This window comes from Balaenoptera acutorostrata, chromosome 9 (genome assembly GCF_949987535.1).
Source record: "Balaenoptera acutorostrata chromosome 9, mBalAcu1.1, whole genome shotgun sequence".
Classification (NCBI taxonomy): domain Eukaryota; kingdom Metazoa; phylum Chordata; class Mammalia; order Artiodactyla; family Balaenopteridae; genus Balaenoptera; species Balaenoptera acutorostrata.
In genome coordinates this window covers 93,602,894-93,617,134 of record NC_080072.1, presented here as the reverse complement: position 1 = coordinate 93,617,134, position 14,241 = coordinate 93,602,894, and the positions used below count along the sequence as shown (strand labels likewise).

The window sequence follows — 14,241 nt, the reverse complement described above, 5'->3', positions numbered from 1 at the left end:
TAGTGGAATGGAATAGCAAGTCCAGAATTATATATGACAAAGGTTGGATGTCAAATCAGTGGCAGTAAAGATGGTGATGGGACGACTCAGCAGATACTTGGAAAAAGATCTTTCGATCTGTATTTTACACTATTCAGAAAAATAAACCCCAAATAGATCAGGGATCTAAGTGTTAAAAATGGAATCATACAAGTACTAGAAGAATTTCTCTTTAACTTTGGCGTAGAGAGAGGTTTTTTGTTATGACTCAAAGTTCAGAGTCAGTAAAAGAAAAGACTGACAAATGTGACTATACACTAAAAAAATTGCAATCTTAGAAGTTCTCATCATAAGAAAATAAAATTTTTAACTATGTATGTAATTATGTATGTATGTTAACTGGACTTAATTGTGGTGACTTAATTCACAATGTATACAATTATCTATTATGTTGCACACCTTAAACTAATGTTATATGGCAATTATACCTTAATAAAAAATAAATTAAAATTTAAAAATTAAAAAAAATGTAGTTGCAAAAAGCACAATCAGCAAAGTTAAAAATCAGCTCACAACCTGGGAAAAAGTATTTGAAATATATGTCACAGACAAAAGCCTAATATCCCTACTATATAAAGTTCTACTATATAAAGAACTTTTAAAAATTGAGGAACAAAAAATGATAAATATCTGGTAGAAAAAAGTTGGAATAAAGATACAGATATATACTTAATACTGGCCATCAAACATGAAAAATGTTCAGATTTTTAGAGAAGAATTCTCTAAAAATGTGGAGGGAAATTGACGATCACTATTAGATACAATCACACTAATAGTTGTTGCAGACAAGCTCCACTAATAGATACTAAAATCAGTGGCCAAAGGTTTGAGGTAGAATTGACAGTTTCAGAGTATCTTCCTCAAGATATTTGGTAAGGGAAAAATAGTTACTATGATGGAGAAACCCAAAAAACACTTCTCTTAATCAAGTGATCAAGGTTAACATAACCAGTAATAGGATGTATTGATATTATGTACCCCTTGATATGATACACTAAGAAGAGTACAAAATCATTTCTGTTGTATTCTTGTCAAAAATTAATACTGTTATTCTAATGAGAAAATTTTAGACAATCCCTATTTTGGGGGCAGTCTACAAAATAACTGGCTACATTTCTTTACAAGTGTCAAGATCCTACCTAAGGAGGCAAAAGACCTGTACACAGAAAACTGTAGGATACTGATGAAAGAAACCAAAATGACACAAACAGATGGCGAGATACACCAAGTTCTTGGATTGGAAGAATTAATATTGTGAAAATGACTATACTACCCAAAGCAATCTACAGATTCAGTGCAATCCCTATCAAATTACCAATGGCATTTTTCACAGAACTAGAACAAAAAATTTTACAATTTGTGTGGAAACACAAAAGACCCCGAATAGCCAAAGCAATCTTTTTTTTTTTTTTTAATTTTTTTTTTTTAAATTTTACTTATTTATTTATGGCTGTGTTGGGTCTTCGTTTCTGTGCGAGGGCTTTCTCTAGTTGTGGGGAGCAGGGGCCACTCTTCATCGCGGTGCGCGGGCCTCTCACTATCGTGGCCTCTCTTGTTGCGGAGCACAGGCTCCAGACGCGCAGGCTCAGTAATTGTGGCTCACGGGCCCAGTTGCTCCGCGGTACGTGGGATCTTCCCAGACCAGGGCTCGAACCCGTGTCCCCTGCATTGGCAGGCAGACTCTCAACCACTGCGCCACCAGGGAAGCCCCCAAAGCAATCTTGAGAAAGAAAAACGGAGCTGGAGGAATCAGGCTCCCTGACCTCAGACTATACTACAAAGCTACAGTAATCAAGACAGTATGTTACTGGCACAAAAACAGAAATATAGATCCATGGAGCAGGATATAAAGCCCAGATACAAACCCACACACCTATGGTCACCTAATCTATGACAAAGGAGGCAAAAATATATAATACAATGGAGAAAAGACAGCCTCTTCAGTAAGTGGTACTGGGAAAACTGGACATGTAAAGGAATGAAATTAGAACATTCCCTAACACCACACACAAAAATAAACTCAAAATGGATTAAAGACCTAAATGTAAAGCCAGACAGTATAAAACTCTTAAAGGAAAACATAGACAGAACACTGACATAAATCGCAGTGAGATCTTTTTTGACCCACCTCCTAGAGTAAAGGAAATAAAAACAAAAATAAACAAATGGGACCTAATTAAAAGCTTTTGCACAACAAAGGAAAGCATAAACAAGACAAAGAGACAACCTTCAGAATGGGAGAAAATATTTGCAAACAAAGCAACTGACAAAGGATTAATCTCCAAAATATACAAGCAGCTCAATATCAAAAAAACGACCTAATCAAAAAATGGGCAGAAGACCTAAATAGAAATTTCTCCAAAAAACATACAGATGGCACGTGGAAAGATGCTCAACATCACGAATTAGTAGAGAAATGCAAATCAAAGCTAGGATGAGGTATCACCTCATACAGGTCAGAATGGCCATCATCAAAAAATCTACAAACAAATGCTGGAGAGCATGTGGAGAAAAGGGACCCCTCATGCACTGTTGGTAGGAATGTAAATTGATACAGCCATGTAAATGGAAAACAGTATGGGGGTTCCTTAAAAAACTAAAAATAGAATTATCATATGACCCAGCAATCCCACTACTGGGCATATACCCTGGGAAAACCATAATTCAAAAAGACACATGCACCCCTGTGTTCTCAGCAGCACTATTTACAATAGCCAAGACATTGAAGCAACCTAAATGTCCATCAACAGAGGAACGGGTAAAGAAGATGTGGTACGTGTATACAATGGACTATTACTCAGCCATAAAAAGGAATGAAATTGGGTCATTTGTAGAGACGTGAATGGACCTAGAGACTGTCGTACAGAGTGAACTAAGTCAGAAAAACAAATATCGTATATTAACGCACATATGTGGAATCTAGAAAAATGGTATAGATGAAATCTATTTGCAAAGCAGAAATAGAGACACAGAGGTAGAGAACTGATGCATGGATACCAAGAGGGAAAGAGGAGGATGGGAGGAACTGGGAGATTGGGATTGACATATACACTATTGATACTGTGTATAAAATAGATAACTAATGAGAACATATTGTATAGCACAGGGAACTCTACTTAATGCACTGTGGTGACCTAAATGGGAAGGAAATCCAAAAAAAGAGGGAATATATGTATATGTATAGCTGATTCATTTTGCTGTACAGTAGAAACTAACAGAACATTGTAAAGCAGCTATATGCCAATAAAAATTAATGTGTCAAGATCATAACACACACACATGGACCAAGAAATTGTCACAGATTGGAGGAGACTAGGAAAACTAACAACAAAATGTAATCTGGGTTTGTAGATAGCATCCTGGAATAGGAAAAACTGGTGAATTTCTAATAAGGTCTGTAGTTAATTAATATCGTACGAATATTATTTTCATGGTTTTGATAGTTGTGCTGTAGTTACGTAAAAAGTTACCATTATGGGAAATAGGGTGATGGATATATAGGAACTCTATTTTTACAACTTTTATGTAAGGCTAAAATCAAAATAAAATGTAAAAAAATAAAGAATATTGTGAAGAATGCCTTTATTATTTGGGAAGCATCAATGGAGATGATCATGTGGCATTTTCCTCCGTTGAACTAATTCAGGAAATCACATTAACAGAGTTCCTAACATAATAGTATTCTTTCATTTTAGGATAGAACAGAAAGTCTCCCTGCCTTTTTTTTTTGGCCACACTGTGCAGCATGTGGGATCCTAGTTCCCCAACCAGGGATTGAACCCGTGCCCCCTGCAATGGAAGTGTGGAGTCTTAACAACTGGACCTCCAGGGAAGTCCCAAAGTCCCATTTTTAATGGATAAAAATTTATACCCCAAAGGGATTTTGACATATACTATATAGCCAATAAAAGTTACTCTCAAGATGTTTCTGTTTTTTATACGTAAAATGTTTAAATGTTTGGTTTAGCCTGTAATCACAATATTTTTAGGATCCTTTTATTGATTTATCCTAATTCAACTTTCATGTGAATTTGCTTGTCGTCAGTACAGCAGATTCTAATAGAGATGAATCGAAGAAAAGTGAGTTATGCTGTGAGTTGTTTAGATAGGCTAATATATTGATATTTTGAACTGAAATCTCTAGGTCAGAGATTTTCAATGAAGAGAGTATCTACCTCCAGCGAGTGTTATAGAAATTTGTGGAGGCTTTTTTTTTTTTTTTGGTTGTCACAGTGATTGATTTTTAGTGAATGTAATCCAGGAATGCTACATGTCTCACAGTGCTCAGACTGTCCCACATAAATAAGAATTAGCCCATATCCCAAAAATAATATTCAGTGGTCCCACTGGCCACTCATGTAAATGAAAATCTTGTTTACACTTAGTTATCTGAGTCTAGAATTTAATTTCATTTTACTTTTAAACCAAAACAGTTTTGCATGATATTAGTAATACACTTCATTTTCTAGGTATATTATTGTGTAAATTGAGCAATGAAAATATATTTTTTGTTTGGAATCTTAAATTTTTTTCACTTTTGGAAATTTATATCATCTATAGTGATACTGCTCATGGTATCTGAGTCACCAATGAACCTGTGTTAAATTGAAGTCAGGACCATGAATGCTGCCAGTTTGTCCCTCCAGTTTGTGACCTGAGAGGAGTCTTGTCCCACCGGTTTTAATTAGCCTAGCTCTAATTGGCCTAGCTTGGGTTGAGTGCCCAAACTTGGATCAAATGCTTTGTGTGTGTGTCTTTGTACACATGTGCAAGCATGCTTGAGTTGTCAATGTGTTTGTAGTAGGTATGATATAGTAATACTTGACTCATCCAGAAGATAACCCTTTTAGCAACTTTAGCTACTTGCAGTTCAGTGGAGAACTTAAAGAGTAAGTTAGGCCAAGAGTTCTGAGCAGCTGCATTGCATTAGATGTCTGACAGGCCCAGTCTTCAACTTCTACTTATAGGAGAACAACTTAGCCCCACCCAGATCCAGCTTAGCCCCAACACAATTCTAATGAGCTTGGTTATCACTGGATGGGCCTCTAGCAGATGAGCACTGTATTTTATTAAAACCGGGTAAGAGGCTTCAGTGCTGTGCTGCTTGAAGAGGCATTATTGACAGAAAAGTGACACATAACCGTAAGAAAAGAATGAGAAAAAATATAAAACAAAATTACTTAAAATTTTTTTTCTCTGGCTATTAGTATTTTAGGTGATAGTCCTGTATAGCTTGGTTTTACCTGAAGGCAGTCATTTATTATTTATTATGCACCTAAACTATGTCAGGCCTTGTGCTAGTGGGGATAAGAAGATAGAACGGGTTCCTATCTTCAAAGTAACACTAGAATAAAATGGATTGTTTATACAGTGGAATAATGGAATAGAGAGTGAAATGGTGATGGCAAGTCTTCATTTCTTCTCATTGACCAGAGCTCTGATAGGGAGGCAGTGTATTACACTGGTTAGGGACATACATGTTGGAAGAAGATGAGGATTTGAATTCCATTGTCATTTTACCAGCTGTGTGCCCTTTGGCAAGTTCTTCAACCTTTGTAATCCTTGTTTTCCTAACTGTAAAGTGGGGTAATACCCACTTGTGTTTGATGAACTACTATATCAAAACATTTAAATGCTGTGCCTGGCATGGTAGTTTTTACTGTTAGGGCTGTGGTTCACAGAAGTTGCTTACTGATTCTCAGATAGACACTATTTTACTACCTGTGCAAAATATTGATAAAAAATGGAATTAGCAACAAGGTCAAAAGTCATAAGTTGTTAACATTAAAGTAAGTAAAGTACTTGTTAACCTTGAGTATTTAAGTATATTAAGGGTGGTATTTAAAAAGTCAAGGTGAGTCTAACTGACTCCATTGGTCTATGTAGAGTTACTTGTGTAACTAGTTGAGAAATGAAGCAAGAAGCACTGGTTATAAAGGTTTAAAAAAACCTTTAAAAAAAAAAAAACAAAAGTTAATTTTGAGAATAGCCTACCACACATGGAATGAATGAATCCTTGAATACATACACATATCCTTGTATGGTTAAAGACCTGATAATGATAAAGTAGAATCTTAAGGTGGAGTAATCTAGGATGATTTTTAATTCAACTCCTCTATTTTATAGCTAAGGGAAAAGCAAATTATTACTTATAGGGAATTACATAACTAACAAAAATCAGATCTGTTCCTATTGTTTTTATTAAACTTCAGTGAAGTAGCATTAATTGTGCAAATTGAATACCACTAAAAAAAGACTCTAGTACATCAGTTAGCCTGCGTTATCCCACCTTTCTCATCTTCACAGAGCTATGCATTCATTCATTCAACAAATACTGAGTGCCTGCTGTGTTTTATGGCAGGCATCATCCTTGAAGAGTTTTGCTATAAAGGAAGGTAAAACATCAAGCACATTGATAGTTAAAGTGTTTCACCTTGCAGACCTCTGGGGAGATTGCTATGGATTTAGAAGTTGTGCTCATCTCAGGCAAAATACAGGAGTTGATGACATATGGCAAAAAGTTTTTTTCTTCACGGAAGCTAGCAAAAGGAGACAGAAAGGGAATACAAGGTGAGAGAGATGGTTTATCACTATCCTTTCCATTCAAGATGTATTTTTCAAATAATAAATATATATACTCAGGGTTGACTCTGTATGTAGAACTTTGGTAAATGATGGGGAGAAAAATACAAAAGAGGAATAACATGGTCCCTGCCCTCAAGAAACTGACCCTCTTGTTAAGACAAGACTCTTTGGAGATAAGGAGAGAACTCTATCAAGCAACCTCCCTTTCTTCTTTTTGCCTACATAAAATAGTTTTCTAAAGGATTTTCAGTACACAGGGATCTATACCATGATTCTTCTCTTTATTTTTTTAAAAAATATTTGTTATGAAACTTTTCAAATATTTTCAGAAGTAGAGAAAATAGTGTAATGAACCCCACCCTCCAAACCTAGCCAGCAGATTCAAGTGATCATCATTTTGTCATACTTGCTTGGTTGATCCTTTTTTTCTTTTCTTTCCTTTTTTCCCTTTCTTCCTCTCCTATCCTTCCCTTCCCTTTCCTTCTCTTCTTTCTTTATTTTTTTTAAATTAAAAAAAAAAATTTTTTTTTTTTGGCCGAGCTGTGCAGCTTGCAGGGTCTTAGTTCCCTGATTAGGGATTGAACCCAGGCCCTGGCAGTGAAAATGCCAAGTCCTAACCACTGGACTGCCAGGGAATTCCACCTCTTCTTTCTTTTCTCTCTTTCTTTCTTTCCTCTAGCATTTAAAGATGTTATGATGTACATTTTTACTCTAAACACTTCTATATTATAACATTATTTTTAATGCCTGTATATATTTCATCATATGTATGTACTATAATATACCTAACTGCTTCTCTAATGATGGGAATTTTCATTATTATTTGTTATTATTATGGTTTTTTTAATAAATAGTACTTCCTGGAATGTATTTACATGCTTATATCTTTATATCTTATATCCTGATATATTTTTAACATCTTTATGCATACATCTTTCTTACATGTGGCATTCTCTTGGAATGGAATTTCCTGGAAATGAGATTGCTGAAGCAAAGGGTATGCACCTTTTACAGATTGCTATATAACACCAAACTGATTTTCAGAAATGTTGTAATTCTGATTCCCATTAACAATATGCCTGTTTATCTTTGCTGATCTGGGTTTTTTCAGTCTATTAATTTTGCCAATTTCCCAGTATCATAGATTTTAAAAGATTTTTTAATGTGCATTTAAAAATTACTAGGGGACTTCCCTGGCAGTCCAGTGGTTAAGACTGCGCTTCCAATGCAAGAGCGTGGGTTCGATCGCTCGTTGGGGAACTAAGATCCCACATGCTGCATGGCGCAGCCCCAAAAAAAAAAATTGCTAATGAGGCTGGGCATCTTTATTTATTTTTATTTTTTTATTTTTTTAGGATTGACATTAATAGTTTAATTCAAGGGAATATCCATCTGCTAGTTCCTATCATTAAGAACATTGGATTTTCCACTACTTTATTCTTATTATGGACCATTTGTATTTCTTCTTTTGTGAGTTGAGGCTACTCTTTCATTATTTTACTTCTTTATTCAAAAAACCATAGTATCTTGATTTCCTATCTCTGATTTTCAAGGCCCTTCATAATTTGGCCATAACTTATTTTTCTAACTTAATACTGTCCAGTAAGAGTCATTCTACCCAATAAGGAATATTTCCTTATTCATCTACCTCATCTATTCGTTTTTTTCTTGGATTCATTCTTTTAAGTAATGTTTTACTTTTCTTCTTTTCTGCCTATTCAAATCCTTCAGAATTCTTAAAGCCCATCTTGCGAGTCTCCCCAAATACTCTAGCCTTCATCCATTTCCTGTTATTTGAATTCCCACTGTACCAATTGTTTCTACAACTTGATTTAGTAGCAGATTATAGGCTACTTTGTTGTGTTATTTATCAAGCACCGAATGTGTTGAGTGCATGAATATATAGCTGGATGGAACACAGTCTGTGTCCTTGTGAAGTTTATTTATAGTGTCGTAATAATGTGTTTATTTCCATCTCTTTGCTTTATTGGTGAAATTGGACTTTTCATATACCTCTGTTATGTATGAAGTATGCACACATTTTAGATACACTATAGTTAAATATCCCCAACTGGATTGTAAGAGCATTGAGTATATAAACCATGTTTTATCTTCTCTATTCCTTACAACACTTAACTCGTTTCTGAGCACATAGCCATTACTAAGTATATACTTGCTCTCTTAATGTAGTATCAAAAGTTGTAGGCTTGGAGTCACATACCTGGCCTCATTACAGCTCAAGACCTTATGAACTAATTGTGTAACATTTGTAAGTTACTTAGCCTCTCTGAGCTTGTTTCCTCATATGTTATATATCTGCTTCATAAGGTTTTCATGAGTTAAATGACATATGGGTTAATCAGATAATGTATGTAAAGCATTTAGCACAATGCTTCGTACAGAGTAGGTGCTCATTAAAAGATATTTGTTATTATAATAACTTGTTTAACCTTTCAAGCTAGAAAGTGCTTCAGTAACCTTTATATCCCTAACTCCTTTCATCTAAGCAGTTACCAAATTCTGCTCAGTTTACTTCAACTATCTTGTCAATTTAGCCTCTCGTTTATGTTATGTTATGTTATGTTATTTTTTTGGTCGCACCACGTGGCTTGCAGGATCTTGGTTCTCTGACCAGGGATTGAACCGAGACCCATGGCAGTGAGAGCCCGAGTCCTAACCACTGGACATCTAGCCTCCCTAGTCTCTCCTTTAAATCCTCATTGTAACCCACAATAAGAAATACATTTTTTATTGTGACTTAGTATATGCTTTGTTTATTTGCTCATAGCTGAAACAGTGTTATGAAATAATATTCATTGTTTTTATATGTGATGCACTCTGATTTTTTTTTTTGTTCTGTTCTATATTAAAAAAAAAAAAGCTGGTCACAGCCATTAAAACATTTCACAACAGTTTGAAACACAAGACACACGATTTTTGGAGTCTGCAAAATTTGGACTACTCCTGAACTAGATTATGTTCAAGTGTAAATTTTCAGTGAAACAGAAAACAGAGATTCTTTTAGAAAACAGAAAATAGAGCTTATTTTAGAAAACAGAGCGTAATCTGATTGCACTTCCTCTTTTTTCTTCATTAGTTGTATATAGTTAGATTTACCTATTCTCTGTCAAAGGTGGGAGTGTTCCATTGTGCATATTCCAGAGCTGGTATAGAATGAGATTACTCAGTAATTGGGGCAGAGCTTCCCACCTTGGCAGAAATTTCTCAACCACTTCATATGTATGTTGTTTTTCTTAGGACAGAAATTGACATACATGGACTTTAAAGTCATTAGTGTAATTCTCAAAGAGGGAGGGACCTGAAAAAAACCCTTTTATTATGGAAAATTTTTTAACATTTTAATAAGTGGAAACAGCGATATAATGAATCTCCATTACCTAAATTTAACTTTAGTAATTTAACAACATTATGTCAATTCCAAGAGGAATTTTTAGCAAAGAACTTTTAAGGCACACACAATTCCCTTCCTTAATACAGACAGATGATCTGTTTTTCAGAAGAGAGATATCAGCCTTAGTGTACCTTGTGTTAGTAATCACAACCTGTTCATTTTGATACCTGCAAGGAGAGTAAATATATGACACGAAGGAGCAGTGATGGAATGGAGCCAGCCAGAACATTAGACCCTGACCATCTTACTTGGAATCTTTCAACAGCCATGTTTGCCATTCTCCCTACCACCACTCAGTACCACCTACCTTGCTGACGTTAGACTGTCCTTTTAAAAATGACTTGGTGGGGGAATAGAAGCTCATTACATTTATCTTCTGTTTAAAACCTTCCCTACCTATAGAGTAAAATCCCAAACCATAGATTTTCATTCATAATCTGGCTCCAGTCTACCTTTCTAGCTTTCTCTCCCACTGCCTCTTCATATTCAGCTTCTTTTTCTTAGAATACCCAATCCATTTTAAGATTTGTACTTACTTTTCAAGATCCAATTTAGATTTCATCTTGTGGATGAGACCTTTTTAACTACCCAGAAAAAAATAGTAGTTCCTTGGTTTGTTTCTGTTCGTGTGTGTGTGTGTTTTGCCACTTAACTGAGTTGTATTTATTAAAGTTTGCTTCCCTCCCCACCCTCAATAAGACAGTGATCTTCTCCAAAGCAGAGGTTATAGCTTATTCTTCTTTGTATCCTAACACTTCTTTGGTGCTCACAGCAATGAAACCTACTATGTGTTGAGTGGATGTTCATACTTCTAGCATTTTAGAATCTAATTCCAACACAGGTTCTCTCCAGATAAGAGTTCATTGAAGTTTAGTTTTTCAGTTTGTTTTGTACATTAAAAAGGTTTTTTTCCTCCCCTTGTTGGGGACTTTCATTAAAATTTCTAAAGAGAACCTAAGTTCTATAGCCTTTTCCTTAGGGGGAAGTATGCTTTGGTAAACTAAAATAAGAGTATCCATCTTCAACAATCCTCTAGTAAAGGTAAGTAAAATCTACTTTCAGTATTCTTAGTTTTTTGCTGTTGTTGAACATTGTGGTTTTATGGAACTATGAAGCAAAATGGAGTGGAATAGATTTGTGCCTTATTTGTGCTTATAATAGCCTTGACCAATGTTTGATGTATTTCAGCTCATGGAATGCTGTGTAAATGCCCTGGTGACATCCTTTAAAGAGACTATCTTAGCAGAGTGCCAAGGCATGATCAAGCGAAATGAAACTGAAAGTAGGTAAAACATCACATAAAGTTCTCATACTCTTTTAAGAGGATATCTTTGAAGCACATCACTTTTAATAAATTGCTGTTAGATCATTCTTTTATACATAGGTATTTTTGTTATGGCAAACTGCGTAAAGAAAATGATAAAAATATTTAGCATATTTAGAAACACTGTAAAGAAAATCTTCTTTATAAACTTATGTTTTAAGCATTTCTCCCCCTTAGGTATCAGTATGTTTGTGTGCGCTCACATGCGAATTTCAGTTTGTTCTCAAAAGTAGGATGCTGCTTTTAAAGGCTAATTTAAATGGTAAACATATGGTATAGGATAGAACTAGGTATTTTGACTTTTGTGTGGAACCTTGTGGCAAATATTTTTAAAAAGTAATAAAACACTCTATGTTGGTAGTCTTCATCCCTCTCCCCCCAAATATCTTATAATTTAAGATTTCTGAAGTGTATTTTTTATTACTTAAATGTTATTTTTTTATTACTTAAATATGATAAAGTTCTGTTTTGGGAGGTAGCAAGTACATTAATACCAAAAAGAATACAGTAAAAATTACCCATATCCTTACTACTCAGAGACAACCACTTTTAACATTTTGATGTATTACTCTCTAGATTTCACTGCATAAAATTGCAAGGTCCTATTTAATCTCTAGTTGTCTTTCAAGTATGTATTTCAGTTCACTTAAGTCTATACACTCTTCAGAAGTATTTTGGAGTAAAAGCAAGTTTCTCATTTGGCATAAACGAAATATTTGAATTTCTGTATGCCAAACTAAGTAGAGTTATGTCTGATCCAAGGTGGACTCCCTTCAAAAGGATTTATCTAGTGGTAACCATTCTGTGAGGTAAGATTATTGTGAAGGTCAATTAAATGGGATAATAGAAGAAAGTGCTTTTTGTAAACTGAAAAATTCTTTATGAATACAGTTGTATATTACCTTGTTACTCTGGACAATCTGAGGACATTATTTTACCCCTTAGTGATGTGACTGTGTATTGTGTATTTAATATTACATATACTTTACGAAATGTAACTAATTTTCTGTGTAAACTTTTGTATTTCTTAGAATAAATATATTCTATTGCATTGAAGGTCAAATGACTCACCTTTTAAGAGGAGTTGGGTTTTGTAGTGTGTGATCACTTTAATTAGAGTTTCTTTTAAAAATAATATTTGTCAGACTGAGATTGTAGATCAGGAAGTTATAGTACTTACTATAACAACTCCTAAACTAATTGCACCCACAGAATACTAGTAAAGCTATCAACTTCCAGCTAATATTTCCCCACACTCTTATTATCATAGGCATTCTAGATCCATGATACAAATCAAAGAGAAAGTCTGTTCTGATGGATGAAATGATTGCATGGGTGTGTTCTGTCATTTCAGAATTACATTTGATGTTTTCATTAATGGACAAAGTTCCTAATGGGATAGAGCCAATGTTGAAAGACTTGGAGGAACATATCATCAGTGCAGGCCTGGCAGATATGGTAGCAGCTGCTGAAACTATTACTACTGTAAGTTCTCCTCAATGACAATGATAGATATATATCAAAGTTATTTTGTAAATGCAGGATAGTGTATTTAAAATTGGGTATTTTAAATTGATGGCAAAACAGTAATGTTGGAACACCTTTCTTAATAAGAAAAAAATATTTCAGAAAAGTTCCCAAATTTTAAAGCTATAGTGTGTTATAAAAATTATGTTTATATTTTCTCATTTTTTGTATTTTTTTTTAAACTCAATTTAATATAAAACACTTTATTTTTAGGACTCTGAGAAATATGTTGAGCAGTTACTTACACTGTTTAATAGATTTAGTAGACTTGTCAAAGAAGCTTTTCAAGATGATCCACGATTTCTTACTGCAAGAGACAAGGTATATATTCCTGTATGTTAACACTGTATGTTGTCATAATTTAATTTTAATAAGAAACTTGCATCATTATGCTATTAAATTACAAACTAAAAAACCTAGCAACTCTGATTTTTCGTCAGTGGAGGGCAACCATATTATATTTGGTTTCTTCTATGCTTTTGTAAGCATTGGGTATGCTTGTGAACCAGAATTTAGCTAGAAAGTTGCTCTCTTAATTTTTCAAGAATGTTTTCCTGTTTTTGAATATTATTGATTATTGAATTCTTATTCATCCTTCCTTTAAGACTCAGCTCAAAGTATACTTCTCCTGGAATTTCCTTGATACTCTGCCTCCCCCCACATCCTATCCCAAGCAGAGTTGATTTCTCTGTCCTGTTTCCTTTCATAGGGCTCTTGTGAGAGTTATATCACATTTATCCTTGCTTTCCATACCTTCTTTCCCATCATTATAGTCTAGGATAATGATAATGAAACAGTATTATCCTTAGAGTCATTATCTTTTTATTTTTTATTTTAGTTTTTAAAAAATAAATTTATTTTTTTATTTTATTATTTATTTATTTATTTAATTTTGGCTGCATTGGGTCTTCATTGCTGCACGTGGGCTTTCTCTAGTTGCTGTGAGCGGGGGCTACTCTTCGTTGTGGTGTGCCGGCTTCTCCTTGAGGTGGCTTCTCTTGTTGCAGAGCATGGGCTCTAGGCGTGCGGGCTTCAGTAGTTGTGGTGTGAGGGCTCAGTAGTTGTGGCTCACGGGCTGTAGAGCACAGGCTCAGTAGTTGTGGTGCACGGGCTTAGTTGCTCCACGGCATGTGGGATCTTCCCGGAGCAGGGCTCGAACCCGTGTCCCCTGCATTGGCAGGCAGATTCTTAACCACTTCACCACCAGGGAAGCCCCGTATCTTTTTTAATATCATAAACCTATCACTAGAATTACCATTAGTTTTTCCCCCTCTTCAACTACCTTTCCTTACTTCCCAAGTGAAATTATTTTCTAGACTCTAAAAACACAATGAACTTTCTCCAGTAGCATTTT

The 14,241-nt window shown here is 34.8% G+C and overlaps 1 protein-coding gene across 1 annotated transcript in view; it reads left to right on the top strand.

Moving 5' to 3' along the window:
• The window catches only part of CUL5 (cullin 5), a 99,851-nt gene that overhangs the window by 57,309 nt on the left and 28,301 nt on the right, over window positions 1-14,241 (top strand). The window contains exons 8-10 of the mRNA XM_057552908.1: window positions 11,225-11,318; window positions 12,715-12,845; window positions 13,101-13,208. Of these exons, the coding sequence (XP_057408891.1) occupies window positions 11,225-11,318; window positions 12,715-12,845; window positions 13,101-13,208 (333 nt within the window). The remainder of the gene's footprint in view (window positions 1-11,224; window positions 11,319-12,714; window positions 12,846-13,100; window positions 13,209-14,241) is intronic.